General features: G+C 42.4%; 1 protein-coding gene across 4 annotated transcripts in view; it reads right to left on the reverse strand.

The window, feature by feature from the left end:
- CD5 (CD5 molecule) overlaps window positions 1-18432 on the reverse strand; it is a 39179-nt gene that overhangs the window by 14496 nt on the left and 6251 nt on the right. For 2 of the 4 annotated variants that reach the window (XM_081939268.1, XM_081939266.1), the window contains exons 2-5: window positions 11394-11432; window positions 10162-10461; window positions 5652-5753; window positions 4948-5241 (exon numbers count right to left, since the gene is read on the reverse strand). In XM_081939268.1, the coding sequence (XP_081795394.1) occupies window positions 4948-5241; window positions 5652-5753; window positions 10162-10461; window positions 11394-11432 (735 nt within the window). Of the gene's footprint in view, window positions 1-4947; window positions 5242-5651; window positions 5754-10161; window positions 10462-11393; window positions 11433-14034; window positions 14174-18432 lie in introns of all 4 variants that reach the window. The other 2 variants (XM_081939267.1, XM_081939265.1) reach the window with 2 other exon arrangements.

Below are 18432 nucleotides of genomic sequence, written 5' to 3' on the forward strand. Positions count from 1 at the left end.
TTAGCCAACCCGAATCTAACCCTACAATCAGCGTTGAACAAAGCAAGAGCGTCCGAATCAGCGGAGAAATCAGCAGTGACCATACAACGAGGGGCCAGCGAAACCCAGCCAGCACCGAGACAAACCAGAGTCCACTACGAGGACACAAGCCCCGACTACGATGATCCCGAGTTCGAGGACAGTCACCTGATGCAGAGCAGTCACTGGAGGCCTGGGGGGAAACCCGGATCCCGCTTGCCGCCCTGCGCAAGCTGCGGAGGGAATCACCCCAGGTCTACTTGCAGGTTCAGGAACGTTGTTTGTTCGCACTGCAACAAACTTGGGCACATCGCACGAGTGTGCCGGAGCGGAGTCCCTGCCTCAGGGCAGCCACCCATGTACCGCCAACAGAAGCCCAACCCAGGGGCTTGGCGAAATCAAAAAGGGCGCCCAGAGAGAAATCCACAAGTGTTTACCCAGAGAGAAAATTCCCAAAGAGCTGAACGAGCGTATTCCCAGAGAGATTACTCACAAGGAAGTGAGCGAGCGTATCCCCAGAGAGAATTCACACAGAGAGCTGAAAGAGCGTTCTACCAAGACGCTCAACGAGAGTATTTTCAGGATGTTGACGATGAGATAGAGTTGACCCAGAGAGAGGAGTTGCGAACGTATCTCACCACGATACATCAGGTCCGCCCTAAGCGGCCCAAAAGGCTGAAAGTCACAGTCCTCTTGGAGGGCTCACCCTGCGAGCTGGAAGTTGACACAGGATCAACCCTGACGATCATTTCATGGGCATTCATGAAACAGGCCATTCCCAGCCTCAGAAAGAGCCAACTGCGCGCTCCAGACGTCCTGCTACGAGACTACCAGGGGAACCAAGTCCCCATCGTGGGCCAAGGCACATTCCACATCCGGTTCAAGGACATCGAAGCCCAGCTGCCCGTGACCATCGCCAGCGCGCCATTGCAGAACCTTCTGGGGCTTGATTGGTTTGAAGCCCTGGGATTAGAAGTCACCGGAATCAACGCCGTGAGAAACAGCAGCGCTGAAAAGATCTTTAAGGAGTTCGAGGATGTGTTCAGCCCCGGTCTTGGTAAGTATGTGGGTAAACCAATATCGTTCAATTTAGACCCCAATGTGGCGCCAATCCGACTTAAACCGAGACGAGTGCCTTTTGCACTCCGCCCAAAAATAGATAAGGAGATAGATAAGTTAGTGGAACAAGGAATCCTTGAGCCGGTAGATCACGCGCGTTGGGAGACACCTATCGTGACCCCAGTTAAGCCAGACGGATCAGTCCGCATCTGCGCCGACTATAAATGCACAATTAATGTCGCGCTACAACAGAGTGCATATCCGGTGCCCGTAGTACAGCACCTATTGCACTCATTGGGGCCGGGAAAGGTTTTCGCTAAGTTAGACATGGCACAAGCTTACCAGCAACTGCCAGTTGATAGCGCCACAGCGGAGGCCCAGACTATAGTGACGCACAGAGGAGCGTTTAAATGCAACCGGCTGCAATTCGGCGTAAGTATTGCTCCAGGATTGTTCCAGAGCGTCATGGAACGACTGTTGCAAGGGATACCGGGAGTCGTCCCATATTTTGACGACATCTTGGTGTCCGCTGCAAACGAGGAGCAACTAAACAAAAGAGTCAGATCTGTTTTGGCCAGAATCAGAGAGAAGGGCCTCCGCCTTAAAAAAGAAAAATGCCAAATTAACGTGCCTAGTGTAGAATTCCTGGGTTATAGAATTGATGGTCAGGGAATTCACCCCACTGCAAAGAAAATTAAGGCGATCCAGGACGCCCCCACACCACGAAATCAAACCGAGTTGCAGGCCTTCCTCGGACTACTTAATTTCTACAGCGTTTTTCTGAGACAGAAGGCGACCGTTGCTGAGCCACTACACCGTCTACTCCAGAGGAACGCACCATGGAGATGGGGACGAGCCGAAGCCGCAGCATTCGCCGGGGTAAAGCGCCTGCTCACCACTGACTCACTGCTTGTTCAATACAGTCAGACCCTACCGCTGGTATTGACCTGCGACGCATCGCTTTTCGGGGTTGGAGCAGTCCTCAGCCACAGGATGCCCGACGGAAAAGAAGCACCCATTGCTTTCTACTCCAGAACTCTTTCATCGGCCGAAAGGAACTACAGCCAAATGGACAGAGAAGCGCTGGCTGCCGTAGCAGGTGTGAAACGTTTCCATGAATACCTCTACGGCCGCGATTTTGAACTCATCACAGATCACAAACCGCTGTTAGGACTTTTGGCGGGAAACCGCCCCACTCCGGTCTCCCTTTCTCCACGCATGACCAGGTGGACTGTTTTCCTGGCTGCGTACTCCTACAAGTTAATTCATCGACCGGGCTCCACTCTAGGACACGCAGACGCGCTCAGCCGTTGCCCATTACCAGACATTTTGCCAGACCCCACTCCAGAAGTACCGGTATTGCTCATTGACTGTTTGGATTCGGGACCGGTTTCTTCCTACGATGTTGCAAGGTTCTCCTCTAAAGACAATTTAATAAAGCAAGTGCAAACTTGGGTATGGAGGGGGTGGCCAAAGGGAAATGTGGGCCCGGAATTCAAAATGTTTTGGTCAAAACGGGACGAACTCTCCGTATTACAGGGATGTTTGTTGTGGGGGGATCGAGTTGTTATTCCTTATGCTCTACGAAGAGATGTACTAGATGCTTTGCATATGGGTCACCCGGGGATCGTGAGAATGAAAGCGTTAGCGAGAAGTTATGTGTGGTGGCCAAATATGGACAAAGAAATAGAGGAGTGGGTGGCCACTTGCGACCCATGCCAGGAGTCGAGACCAGCACCCCCGGAAGCGCCCGCCACAGAATGGGAGAAACCCAAGGCACCCTGGTCACGTATACATATTGATTTTGCAGGGCCATTCCAGGGTCAAACCTTCCTCATAGTTGTAGATGCTTATTCTAAATGGCTAGATGTAGTCCTAATGACGTCAACCACGGCAGAAGCGGTCATAAAGGTTCTTCGGCGGCTTTTCGCCACCCATGGTCTACCAGATCTCCTAGTATCAGATAACGGGCCCCAATTCACGGCCATGCAGTTTGAAACATTTTTAGCGGGGTTGGGAATCAGGCATGCCCTCATCGCGCCATTCCATCCAGCGTCCAACGGGCAGGCAGAAAGAATGGTGAGATTCGCGAAAGAGGCCCTCGCTAGGATGGGTCCAGGGGATTGGCAAACACGCATTGACCATTACCTCCTCATCCAACACATTACCCCGAGCGCAACGACGGGTAGGAGCCCCGCTGAACTACTCATGGGTCGCCGCCTACGGTCTCACCTGGACCGGCTCCACCCGAACTACTCTGCCACGGCTCCCCCAGACTCTACAAGTAAAGTCCGGTCTTTTAGAGTAGGAGACGCAGTATATGCTCAAAATTACACAGGGGGAACATTGTGGATGCCGGCAAAGGTCATTGGCATCATGGGTCCTCGATCGTATTTGTTGGAGCTAGAAGATGGGCGAAATTGGAGAAGGCACATCGATCAACTTCGAGGTCGCCTAGCACACTCCAACTTAAGGAATGAGGGCGAAAGTTTCCTGTCTACAGGGAGCCAACCGCAGGAAAACTCCATCGCAGAGAACAATGACACCGGCGAGCTAAGCGGGGGACAGGACAACATGCACGCAGCTGAGCAACCCCCCGTCAACGCAGCCGAACAAGCTCCCGAATGCACGAGCAACGAAAATGCAAGACCTCCAGAACCGGAAATAGAAAAAGCACCCGATCCTGCAACTACTTCGAACCAACACGAAACCAGTCCTGCAAGCACTTCAACCCAACCTGAACTACGACGTTCCTCCCGAGCAAGACAAACACCCACCTACCTAAAGGACTATGTCACCTACCGCAACGTCCCATCTAGGAGGGGAGGGGTGTTAGATATTAACATATATCGGGATAAGTCTTCCCTCTGGTCCGCTCCTACAGCGGGAAACAGGTACTCCTCTGATTGGTCGAAAGGCGTGCCCCATCCCTATAAAAGGGGAACCCTCCGACCACAGAGCAAGCTGGATCACTACTACTACTAATAAATGAGCTGTTAAGTTACTTCGTGTCCGTAGTCTGTCTCTCGTTGCCCAGATCTAACACTTATAATTGCAAGCCCCTGTTAAGATGCAGAATGATCAGTAATTGATAACTCATTTCACATAGATACTGGGACTGTAGCTAGATCTGAAAGAGCTCTGTATCTTCAATAGCAACCAGCTCATTTTCAGAGAAATACTATTGCTTTTAGGCCCTCTCATTCAATATTTCAGCACCAGAATGATTCCCATCCCCCCTCTTCCTTTTTGCATATCTTCATTCCTCCCCTCCTTCCAGCATTTAGCCTGACTGTACAGGAATAATTCCTGTACTGGAATGCTTCCACTATAAATATCATTTAGATACTAGCTACCACATACCATCTATCACCCATTAGGTTGCCTCTGAACATCCAGGTTCAGAATACTAGGTTGACCGTTTTCTTATCAGTATAATTCATATCTCCCTTTCAGATTATTCAAGAAACAAAGAGCTCTCTTTCATAGTATTGGGGGCCATCGTGAGCTTGTAGAATTCTGGATTTTACTGTTTGTAATAACACAGCAGATCAGATGGACAGATCCGATAGTAAATCTAATAAATATGAAGCCTGTACCATATCCAGCATTTCAGGAACAAAATTCCCTGTCTTGGAATAATAGCACAGGGAAGTTCTTTTTTTAAAAATGGGGATGGAAACTAGAAAATATAACCATTCCTTCATAAGCTGGTACAGTTCCAGAATTGTAGTGCATTACTCAACCACTTTGTACAAAATTGCCCTCCCATAATTGCACTGAAAGACCAATTTTGTGTAATTTAAATGATGAGCACAAGTGAAAAGCAGCGGAGGGACTGAGGGTGCTCTCCTAGTAAGGTTTGCTCACCTGAGCATCTAACCAGGGTTAGATGTAAGCACTCTTGTGTGCTTGCTGAGCAGCTACCCACACTAAGATTCCTTTTCTCACACTGCAGCTTCTCCCAGTGGTGCAGTGACTTTTTCCTGTTCTTATCCTTGTGTCCTGGATTTTCACAGTTTACTCCCTGGCAGGTCCCGGGTACCAGTTTATCCCACCATCTTTGTAAACTCAGGCAAAGCATTTTCTCGTAGCCTCCAAAATCTGGCTCCCGAATCCCTGAACACAAGGAGGTTCCTTCTTCAATGTTTATCCTTGGGCGATCTGTGAAAGGTAACATAAGGCACTGATCAATTAATGGAGCAGTAGTATGGTTAACAGTACAAGTGTCAAACTCAAGGTTTTGTGTTCGTATTTTAACTTTTCCAATGGAGACCATAAATACTTCCTTATAAATAATTTAGATATGATACGTAAAGTGTAGACAGCTAATATTCTCCAGCTGTTTTTAATATTAACTCTATCAGCATTAGCCAACTTAGTTGTCAAAGGCAGTTTTGGTTTATAGCCTTGAGAAAATTTGACAAAATCAAGATATCTTAATTGAAGAATATTTTTTTTATTCTGAAATGTTTTTAGAGTGGGAACAACTGGGAAAGTTCTGCTGCCTTCATGTTCTTGTGAATGATCTAAAAATAACTACTGTTGGAAGGTAGCATATAATTTTAATTCACTGTCACCATCAGCAAAGATTTGGATTTTCCTACCCAAGGGTTTTGAGGAGGTCACCACTGGTGCTGTTGTAGGCTGGAGTACCATGGTGGTTTGCACAGGAGCTGAAATGATAAAGATAATCCAAAGTATTTTAGAAAGAAAGATTTCAACCCAATGCATTTATTTTATTTAGCATATAGTATATAGCATACACATGGACTAGCAATCTATATTAATATTTCACCTAGATTAATAAAACAAGAGATAAAGTTTCCGGAACACCTTAACTTGTTCTTCAGTACTCAGCTATGACTTTGGCTTCACAGCTTGCTAGCAAGTTGAACATTAATTCCGTTATTCATTTTGTCCCTTTCATTTTGCTTTAGCTAGACTTCAACTTTTTCAAAACATATTGAGATTTATTAACTGATATCCCTTCTTATTTTTCTCTTTTATGAAAAGATTATTGTATAGTTTTATTCCTCCTTTCTATGGGAAATGCTCTAAATAAGATACATCTGCACAAGATTTTCATGCCACATCAGAGTTCCGGTTCCGGCGGCAGCGGCGACGGGCAGCTCTTTGCCCGCTCCGGCTCTCCGGTGGGCTTCCCCACTCCTTGGGGGGCACAGGACACCCCTTAGAGGGGTCCTGCCGGAGGGGCGGCATCGCGGGGAGCTCCTGCAGCGGCGGCGGGCGGTCTCTCGCGCGCCCAAGGCACCGGGGAGCAAGATCGGAGGGCGCTTCGCGTTTCTGCGCCTCGCGCCTCGCTAAAGCCGACCGGAGAATGCAACAATAGAAGGAAGCAGCTGCGGTGCGGTGAGGTTGCTTCTCTCTTCATTCCCTATTATGCACGAAGAATTATTCAGCTTTTTTTAAAAAACAACTTTCGGAGTATTCTGGAGGCGCGGCTGGAGGGAGGGGGGTTCCCCCCCCCCCTTGGACAAGCGGCGAGGAATAATTTTGCTCTCAGCCCCCGGGGAAGGAGGAGGGGGGAGAGCCAACGAATGAAGCCTCACCCAGGTTGAGATGATTTTCTTTTCAACTTAATTTCACTTTCTACTGTGATTTGAGGACTTTTGGAACTTTTTAAAACTTTGTTATGCCTCTGTGTCCAAAACTGGCAGGGCAAGATGGCACACTTCCGTTGTCTTTATGAATTGTGAAACCTGACTCCACCTTTAAAATTCAGGCTTCCGGTCTTTGTCTCCGTGTCTCCCAGAGGAATCTCTTGTGGATTGGTACTTTTTGAACTTTCTAGGGGAAACCTTTCATCTATTGCCAGACTTATTAGAGAGATTCTCTTCTGCCTGGTTCTTCTGCTCCCGGACCTCACCTGGCTACCCTTCTTTTCTAATTGTTTATCTTATATATGGACTGAACTTCTAATGTTATAAAGGATGGCATCCAAAAGACCACCTCCTGGGAAACCTGGCTTTGCCACGTCTGCTCCAACATCTGTAACATCCAGTCCAGCCACACAGTCAAAGATAACAGAACTGATGCAACCTAAGACTATAGAGATGGACTTTCAACAAATGCTTCAACAAATTTTACAGGGCCAGGAGGAAATCAAGAAACAGCTAAGGGAAATGAAAGATGAAATTAAAGAAAATCAAGCCCAAATTTATAAGAACTCACAAAGACTGGATCTTGTGGAAGGGGGGGTGGAGGAGGTGAGGGGGGGGGGGTGGAAGCTGTGCAGAAAGGGAACAAAGATCTTGACATCCAACAGATGAAATTAGAATTTGAGAGAATGTCCTATTATCTTAGATTTCAAAATGTTATAGAAGAAGATGGGGAAAATATAAGGGACATCATGACAAACATTCTGGCTGACTACACACACAAAGAAAAACAACAGATGGGGTGGGATATAGACCTGGTTTATAGAGTGAACTCAGCTTACGCTAGAACACACAATGTACCCAGGGAGGTTCACATTAAATTCCTTAGAAAAAGCACAAGAGATGAAATTCTGGGTGTACAAAGGGGGCAAGCATTGACATATCATGATATGGAGATAACCATTCTGAAGCAGATCCCTAAGAAGATTAGAGAAAAAAGAAAAAATTATTCGCAATTAGCGAATAAATTATACCAGAAAGGGGTGTGGTTTAGATGGTTGATGCCTGAAGGTATGCTGATATTCTGGGAGGAGACAAGAATTAGAATTAATTCACCCATAGAGGCGCAGGCCTTTATGGAAAAAAATAAAACACTCCTAGAGAAACCACCAGACACCACAACGGACACGCAGGACACGGGAGGGGCCAGAGCTCTGCCAGTGGAGGGAGATGGGGCAATAGCAAGAAGACTCAGATCACAAAAATAAACAAGAAAATCATATTATTATAAACTGACCGAAAGTGAAAATGGAATTATATTTGGATTTTATACTGTAATGTTTAATTTGATTGAATTTAATAATAGAACTAATATGCTGATTGTAATCAATTATATACTAATGCATTATATATAAATGTATACTATGGGTATGGAGGGAGGGGGGCCTCACACACTTTGCAACTGCCAAAATTTGTATACCTGTCCATTTACCCTTTTCCCTATAAATCTTGAAAAACCAATAAAAATTTTATTATAAAAAAAAAAAAAAGATTTTCATGCCACATCTAAATTACGGTAGTCCTCCATCCTGTGCCTTCATTTCTTTTCGGTAGCTGAGCCAACTTGCTTCAGACTCAACTGAGGAGTCAGGAGACACCTCAGAGAAAAGCCAGCTTGACAGTTTTGTTCCTCTCCTTCAATAGTCTAGGCAAGTAAGCAAGGATACAAGTAAGAAGAGCCCTCAAGGAGACAGTCTGGGTCCCTAATATTGGGTGCATTACAGAGGTGGTATTCAGCCAATTTTGACAGGTTCTGGAAAACTGGTAGCGGAAATTTTGAGTAGTTTGGAGAACCAGCAAATAGGTTGACCCTGCCCCTGCTGCCTCCCAGCCTCCCAGCTGACCTTCTTTTGTTGCCCTGAACAGGAGAAGGGAGCTGGAAAGCAGGTTAGTGGGGTGGGGAGGGAATGGGGATTTTGCAGTATCCTTCCCCTGCCACGCCCACAAAGCAATGCCCACCAAGTCACGCCCACAATACTGGTAGTAAAAAGTTTTGAATCCCACCACTGATGCATTACCCCTGTCCACCCCTGTCTTTTTTTTCATGTTGCAAAATAGAAGAAGGATCAGCTGATGTGGTATTTGCTATCTCTATTCTTTGGCTGTGTGTGTATATATAGGAAAGCTGACATTTAGCATCACCAAATATTGTTTTTAGTACTGTCCATGCTAATTGCCCACTGTATCATTTCCATTGTTCTGGGAAGCTCTGTGCCCTTTTGATATATAAATGCATGTTAATGTAGATTGTTGACATTAAGTCCTTTGCCTTTTTATTCCTTGATCATATTTCATTCTCTCTGTTTTTGCTTTCCTTTTGCTGTGTATTGCCAGTTAACTGTTTTTGAAGGATGTTGAATTTAAAAAAAATAAATGTCAAAGTATATTACGTGCTAACTGAACTGAGCGGTGTCTGTGCTTACTATGATCTGGGTATAGGGAGTCTGCTGGGAGCATAGTGCTGAAAATTACCCATACTTAATGTCTTTTCTTTCTATCCTTTCTGTGTTGAGGGGAATCATGAGGATTTTTATAGCCGCAAGACCTGAGGCAACACATTATGAGGTTGTGATTTGTTTACTTCCTACCCACAGTGCTCTCATGCTGGGAAGCTGCAAAAAAAAAAAAAAAACTCAGATCCTCTTCCAAATGTTTTTGAAGGATTGAGGAAGGGAAGCAGTGCCAGTGTGGAAATACTCCAGGGGTGGGTTCCTGCTAGTTCTAACCTCTTCTATAGAAGAGGTTCCACAAATCTATAATGCTGTTTAGAACCGGTTCCAGCTCCTTGCCCCCACCCATCCGCACATCATCAAGATGAAGAGCGAGAGGAGGAATTCTGGGAGTTGAAGTCCACAAGTCTTAAAGCTGTCAAGTTTGAACACCCCTGGGGTTTTTTTTTCCTAAAGGGTTAGGGGTGCAAGGGTCTTGTAACTTGACAGCTTTAAGACTTGCGTGCTTCAAATGCCAGAGTTTCTGAGCCAACATTTTGGTTGCTAAGCAAGAGCGTTGTTAAGTGAGTTTCACCACATTTTACAAGTTGGCCATGCCCACGCAGTCACATGGCTGGCAAGCCACTCCCACCTGGTCACATGGCCAGCAAGCCACTCCCACCAAGCAGCCAACACCTACAGAAGAGGTTCTAAAAAATTTTGAAACCCACCATTGAAGTGCTCATAATCTCTGGTCGAGAGCACAAAATGCATTAACCTTCCTGAAGCTGAGCGACTGTTCAAGATTCTTGCACTGAATTCCTAAGACATGAGGCAAGATCCATATTCGGTCCTCTATGACTGGTTTCCAATTCAACTCAATCGCAACATTAGTTTCTCAGAGGTTGCCCCCATGTGACCCAGACTTTGTTCAAAGAAAGCATGCAAATAGGAAGGGGGTTGGTTGCACATACCTTGTTGGCAAACTAGGAACACACCCAGAGAGAAGAAATCATGGGAATCACAGGCTATGCAGTCCTTGAGAGCTGTCTCATTCCCTTGACAGGTCATCAAGCAAGTCTCGTGCTTCTCCAACTCTTCAACATATGGTTGCAAGATCCCCAAGGGTAAGCGGCAACCAAGTTGTCTACAGGCAAGTTCTGCATTCTGCTGTGTAAAATTTCTGCTGTCAATCCTCTTCCATGTGGCTGCATGAAGCACCTCCAGCCACCCAGAACATCTGCAGCCTGTACCATTAAGCCTCAAATCCCTTTCTGGATAGGAAAAAAAGGGGAATTATTAAGACCCAGGCAGATACATTGCAGTGTTTTCTCTCTTCCTCTTGGGGCTGTTGGGACCGCACGTGTATAAAATGATTGGTTTGCTTTAGGCTCAATGAGATTTGTGGACCAATTATGGTTTATTTATTAAACCATGGTTAAACATGGCTAGGCAGTGTAAGTGGGGTTTCAGAGTCCCTAACATTATACATCTCATGCCTCTCCTTATTATGAAAAGATGAAAAGAAAAGGAACGTACTGTATTTAAGAGGAGCTGGGCTTCACAACCATAAGTAAAAATGAAAAAGGAAATATTATTTGTCTTGAAAAAGACATATCTACTTGCTTTCCCCCCCCCCTTTCAGACAAATTGAAATCTGAACTAAGATTTACCACAAGCTTACCAATCAACATATTTCCCATACTTTCATGACAATTAGATCCAAGCGAAGCTTATGCGTATTTACATAAGATAATTCCCACTGGGTTCAGACTTGCTCCTTAATCAGGAGTTGGCATTTTGGTGCCTGAGGCAAAAAAAATAAAATGGCGCCCCTTCCTCATTCCACGCAGAGATGCTACGCAGTTAGTAAATTTTATATTTCTACACCTGGATCGCTTAAGGAGCTTAAGAAAAAGACATAAAATAAGCCTTGTGACATAAAGAGTATTTTCCTCTAGAGAAGTAGATGCTGGAAGGTGCTAACAGACTTTCAATCAACCACCACTGTTCTTGTGAGAAGTAAGACAGATGACCTTGATGGAGATATGAAAGATCTGTCACCCAGGATCTTGCCTTCCTCTCTACAGTTTCTCTCATTCTGCTGCCTACATGACATGCTTCCTTTAGCTCAGAGGAAAGAGCTAGAGGAACAGGCTCTGTCCTGACTCTAAAACTGAACCCGATAATGAAGTAAATTACTAACCTTCAGGAGTTCCACTTTGTCCACTGTTACTAGTGACCACTGAAAAAAAAAGTAATATAAAATTTAAAATGTGAAACTGAAATAGGCTGAAGGCAAGAGTGTGCTAACCAGTATGCATGTTGGTTTAAAGGTGGTATGTATGCATATAAGCATTTGCATCCATAAGTTCAGAGCACTTTACTATCCTAAAGCACCACAAAGAAACATACAAAATGCAACAAGAAAACTTTGCCTCTAAAAGTATGATAAATATTCATGCAAAGTGGTTTTTCTGTTTATTATTACTTCCAAATTTAATTCTAATCTTGTCATAAGCATCTTGCTAAAATAATATTAAAAAAGAAATTCCCAATGATGTCGTGTCACTGGCTAAGTTCTTTTTTAATAGTAATTTTATTAAATATTGCAATAACAAAAAAAACCACCCTATGTTTCCCTGAAAATAACACATTTTCTTTTGACCCCCCCCCCAAATAAGCACTTGGCCTTATTTTCAGGGAGGTTATTATTTTTGAGGTGCAGGAGGCAGCAAGCGTGGTCAGCTCGTGATTGCTGCTCTGTTGCAATATTTTTGGGGAGGGCTTATTATCCGGGGAGGGCTTATTTTCAGGGAAACAAGGTAGAAACTGAAAAAAAGATTAAAAAGGAAAAAAAATCAAAGGTGGAGAAAAGAAAGGAAAAATAGAAAAATAGAAAGAATAATAGGAAGGAAAAATAAGACTACAATAAAGAAAAAGAAAAATATGCAGAGAAGTGAATTAGCCTTATCACAATGCTCAAACAATTTTGTCACCTTTTCTTAAATACAACAAATGATTTCTTCTTTCATATCCCATCTCTTGTCTATAAACTAATCCTTAAAGCTTCATCATTTCAGTCCTGATGTCGGCAAACATCAGGCGTTGCAACAGATAACAAACTATCTATTCTAACTTGGTTAAATAAATCAACTTTGTATTCCTTCCCTTTACTTATAACAATTTTGAACTTTAGTCCCTTCAAATAATTTTCTAGTACAGTACTTCGTTTCTTTTCACTTTTTCTTTGTCCCTTTTCACTCGTGTTCTTCTCCTTTAATTATAATCTTTAGTTCTCTCTACTACCTTCAAGTGTCCACTTTTTAACATCTTATATTATGATTATGGATAGTCCTTGCTTAATGGTAATTAGTTTAGCAACCATTCAGAGTTATGATGGCATTGAAAAAAGTGACTTACAATCAGTCCTTGCACTTATTTCGTAGAGTCCCCTCAATCACATTATCATGATTCAAATGCTTTGGAACTATTGTGCATTTATAATTGTCACAACATCATGTGGTCATGTGATCATTATTTATAACCTCTCCAGGTAGGTTCTGACAAGCAAAGTTAATAGGAAAGCCAGTAGGGAAGATCTATTTCGCCACGATGTAAAAAAGATATGGAGACTCTAGAAAGAGTGCAGAGAAGAGCAACAAAGATGATTAGGGGACTGGAGACTAAAACATATGAAGAACGGTTGCAGGAACTGGGTATGTTTAGCTTAAGAGAAAGAAGGACTAGGGGAGACATGATAGCAGTGTTCCAATATCTCAGAGGTTGCCACAAAGAAGAGGGAGTCAAACTATTCTCCAAAGCACCTGAGGGTAGAACAAGAAGCAATGGATGGAAGCTAATCAAGGAGAGAAGCAACTTAGAACTGAGGAGAAATTTCCTGACAGTTAGAACAATTAATCAGTGGAACAGCTTGCCTCCAGAAGTTGTGAATGCCCCAACACTGGAAGTCTTTAAGAAGATGTTGGATAGCTATTTGTCTGAAACGGTATAGGGTTTCCTGCCTAGGCAGAGGGGTAGACTAGAAGACCTCCAAGGTCCCTTCCAACTCTACTATTGTATTGCATTGTATTGTATTGTATTGTATCTCAAGTCACAGTCACATGGTATCTTGCCTAATGGTGGTTTGCTTAATGACTGTGATGTAAAAGGTTATAATATTGGGTGGGTCATATGAAGCCTCACTTAATGTCTCTACCACTTAATGATGAATTTTCCAGTCCTATTGTGGTGGCAAATTGACTACTTATATTATGTTTTGAAAAGGAATTAAAAACAAATTTCCCATGGGAAGGAGTTTTTATAATTAATTCCAACACTTTATTTTAAATTTATCAGGACCCTTGGTCCCTTAGTAACTTTTTAAAATCAAAGTTTTAATCGCCTTTTGCCATCTATTCCATTTTTTAATGCCCTTAATCTTGTATTTAAAATTTCTTTCATTAAGAATGGAAGAAAATTCACCTGGCACTGTAAAAACACGTTGATCCAAAGCTTCCTAATAGCTGGGAAGCAAATGCAAGCAATTTCAAAAAATGATTTAAAAAGGAATTATGCGGACTTGGTGTCCTTTCAACCATGGTTTGAGTGAGATGGCTATTCCCCTGATTTCCCAGTGCTAAAAACCCACTAGAGACTATTGTCTTGCAGTCTCCTCATCTGGAGCAGCTGTCTGGAGCACTTGTGGGATGTTTCAAATCCTCTCGTGTCTAGAGAGGAATTATTGAAGAGTCAGTCCACTAGCTCTTTAATTTGTAATTGGCTCCACTTTTTGCTGGCTAAATTCCAGGTTTTACTGAATGTGGCCAAATCCATCCAGGGCTTACCCCACATATTATAAGATGCATGCCACTTCTGGAAAGCTGTGGTCCTTTTATAACATGATGATTGAAAGAGCCCATTCCCAAAGCTCATCACTCATTGCTTTGCTTCATAATAGTTCTATTAATGTGCTTTCTTCTAATCCTTGAATTGACATGAAAATATATTAGCATGAATTGTACTGTCCTGGCAATTGCGTTCTATTCTGTCTGAGTAAAGAGGCTGGCAAATGGTCCTGTCCTTAATTTTTAATGCAGTACAATTTAAGGGCAGTAGTTAGTTGGAACCGCTCAGTGTGGTTTATACTTCTGTCCACATCATCTCCCAGTGGAAAATGCATCCAGCAATCAGCCTCCTTAATGTGCAGCAGGGGGTAGTTGGGTGAATGCAAGTAGAATCCTGGACCAATTATTTACCCATTTTTCAAATTGCCTTTATGGTCATTCCTTGTCATTCCTCGTTTTGAATATGGCTCTGGTATATTTTTGAAAGAGTATTAAAGGTGACCTTTGTCCAAAACTGACCCAGCAGACAGATCACAGGCGTGACAGAGTATGCGGAATGAAAAAGCAAAGAGTTTCTTCGACGTTCTGCTCTATTTACCTACAAGCAATAAAAATCGCTCCAGACATCCAAGTAGTTCTTGTTCAGTGAGTTTGCAATATAGGGAATCGTGGAGGTGACCACCAAGAAACAACCCCAAACTCTCTAGTCTTCTTGTAGAATCTGTTTCCTGTTCTGGACAACATTCTAGGACTGGGCTGAGAGCCAGCCTCAAAGGGCTTGACACCAAATCACACTCATGGAGGAAAGGTTGGGTGGAGCAGGAGGTATGGGAGACATTGCCTCCTCCAGCATCCCTCCTTCATCTTATTATCTCCTAAGAACAAGTAAAAATGCTATAAAGGAAATGTGACTGCATGAAATTCTTTAACACGGGGACTGTTGTCTGTCTGTTGACATGCAGAATTGCACTTGTGGAATTCTATACAGTATTTGTTTGCATTGACAGGAATGAGTACGTGTAACAAAGGTATTACTGAATGTGTCTATTTTATGGTTTACTGCAAGTAAGGGATCAAGTGCATGCTAGTAGCAAATGGCCAATGATTGCATTGTGACCTCGCAACCACAAACACTCAGAATTATGCAAAGTAATGTAGGAGTAGCTCAAATTCCTACCCCATTAAATAAAAATATTTTTAAAACATGGCCACGTAAAGTTCAATGCTGACAGAAGCTGTAGAAATTGCACATATCTATGACAGAGCTAACAAAAACAAAGCTGGCAGAACCAAGTCCTCATTTCTATTAAATTAGCCTTCTTCTCAGTACAAGACTAGTGGTGTCTAGCACTGTCTTCTGTCAGAGCCTCCTTTTAAAACACAGATCTAATGCTTTTCAAAAGAAAGCTATAATAAACCCTTGTATATAAACAGCCCACATACTGCCTGAAACGTGGTTTGCTCTTATGAAGAGTTCAGATTAGATTTCACTGAAATGGCTTTGATTTGCATCTAATCTTCTCTCTCTATTACTATCTATCTATCTATCTATCTATCTATCTATCTATCTATCTATCTATCATCTATCATCTTTTATTTATTTATTATTTATTATTTATTATTTATTATTTATTATTTATTATTTATTATTTATTATTTATTATTTATTATTTATTATTTATTATTTATTATTTATTATTTATTTATTTATTTATTTATTTATTTATTTATTTATTTATTTATTTATTTATTTATTTATTTATTTATTTATTAACAGGGCTGCTCAACTCAAAGTGACTCTGGGTCATTTATAACAACAACAACAACAACAGAATAAACAAGAATGATAACAACACAATGTTAAAAAAAAACCTTACTTAATTACAACTGTACTTATTTGTCTTGCTTTTTCTGTAGCTCAAAAATAAATTATTGTCCCACCTGCAGCATGCCACAATAATACAGAACAAATATATGAATTTCAAAACACGTACCCATTTGAACAGGTGGGTTCAAACACCCCAAATGTTTTATGAATAAACAGAAACATGTAAAGTGCTAAGGCAACAAGCATGGTTTCAAAGGCATCTATCATATGGGGAAATCCTTTAAACAGTCAGGATCGACTCTGCCTCCCAATAAGCACCCATCCATGGGTTGGCATAACTTGATGGTTCCATGTATCTGAAACTATAAAAACCTGGTGATCCCCAAACTTTACTTAATCAGATTGTTGCATAGTCAGATATCCAGTCGTATTCTGAATGATCTTCCCCAACCTGATGCTCATGAGTGAGTTGAATTTCAACTGCCATAATCCTCAGCCAGAATGTTGGCACCATGTATAACCTGTCCTCATGAGATCATTGGCTTGCTAATCAGGGGTGGGCTGACCGTCACTGCTGCCGGTTCGCTCAGGGATGCGGCACGCATGTGCACTGCAACAAAAATTGCTCTACACACGCGCAGAAGGCAAAAACAAGATAGTGGCATCCATGGCGCCCCCGAGAGAAACCAGTTTGGGGGCATGGCAGGCCTGGATCACTGTCGGTTCCAGGCCACCAAGTTACTACTGGTTTGGCTGACCTGGTCCGAACCGGTAGGAACCCACCTCTGCTGCTAATCCTCCTCTAGACTGGACATCCACTATCAATGCAATTCTTCTATGATCCTCATTAGCAGCAGCAAAGGAGCCTCACAGCCAGCTTAGATTGGGGAACATACAGCGCACAATGCGTGTTTTTGAATATTCTTCCTTGAGAGACTTGCTTGAATATAGCTTGTTTTTTTTGAGGCATAATGTGAAAAGCTTTTAATTCTATTGGGCAATTTAAAACCCTGAGTGTAATCGGTGTTTTCATCTGTCCCTTTAAACTTCATATGATTCTGTGATTTTAATTTTATAAACTGCTTCAAGTTTTCTTTTTCAAGAAATAGGGAGGCATTTAAATATGTTTTTAAAAAGTATATTAAAAACACGTAGAGGAAGATGAAGGAAGAGTATACAGAAAATAATTGATGGAATTCTGGACATATAAACTTTGAATCCAACACACTGAATAATATAATTAGTTCCCATATTAATGTTGAGGGGAAATTAACAAAAAATGAAAGCATGATTTTTAGAAGAATGCTAAGAACTTTTAATGCATAGTTGACGTGAGCCTGGAAATCTACTGCATGCACCGATTTTCAGAATGATCAAGTTTTTACCAAAAAGACAAAGTTAATTAAAGCGGGGTGACTTTTCATGGAATAGCTCTAGCTTTAGCATCAGCTATCTTGTGAGTGGCACAATTAAAAAAAAACTTATTGCACCTGGAGACTCCTGCTATTTATATTAAAATGAATATGTCATGGAAATTAGATTTTGATCCTTTTGCTAATACTATTTCTCCAGATTCAATTCCTCTCCCAAATAGTTTTAGATTTTGCAGAAGGAACCCAAAAATGGAATGAGAAAATTCTATTTATGAGAAAATGGGAAAATTTCTCATGGAGGTTGAAAGATTAAGTTACACTGTCCCCAGAGTCGTTTTTCTGACCTGACCTGGGGAATCTCATAATTTGATCTCCTTAAATACAGTAAAAAATCCATAGTCCTTTAGTGGTGGAGCTCAGTACGTCCAAATCTTGGACTTATTGATCTGGTGGGGGCCTCAGTTGTACATATGTATGGCTTCTCCCTTCCTCTGCCATTCTATGCTCTATTGTTCAGCTATTTCTAGTATAATGGGGAAACAAATAAGCTACTGGATGTTTGCCAACTCTGCACCTGTGGGGTTCCACGTTTGTTAAAGCAAGGGTATAACTCCAGGAATAGAGTTGAAATTTTGGTTTCTGAATTCTGACTCTAAACATATTTCCTGAGAAAAAGCCTCAGTCAGTTATTGCTGGTGTTGAAAAAGGATGATATGATTTTAAAGTGAAAAGAATAAAATGTACACACTCACCTGGTCCCTTGTTCCATCTGTCAATTATATTTACATTAAATTATAAGGAAAAGTGCTGCAATGAATAATGTATAATGTCAGGTATGCACACACTGGGCCAGAATATAGAGCTAGGTATATCTGCAGGGGGATTTACAGTGAGACCCCCCAAAAGATTTTACCTGGCAACCATGACTACACAATCAAAACTCATCCCTCTCCCCCCCCACCTCATATGGCATATTGCTCATATGAAATGGAGCAAGGCTTCAATGGTGACATTGCCACTGCCATTCTGACTTTTCTGTGGACACCGCTACCGTTTGCTCCTCTCCCCATCATCTGCCTGGATCTGCTTTTATCATTCCTGTCCCTTCTGTTGAGGCTCCTGCAGGCAGGCCCAGCTCTGGGTTAGTATGCGCATCCTTGGCTGACATTACTCATTGTAGCATTTTTCTTTTTAATT

The sequence above is a fragment of the Natrix helvetica genome (assembly GCF_964273705.1).
Source record: "Natrix helvetica genome assembly, chromosome: 1".
Classification (NCBI taxonomy): Eukaryota; Metazoa; Chordata; class Lepidosauria; order Squamata; family Natricidae; genus Natrix; species Natrix helvetica.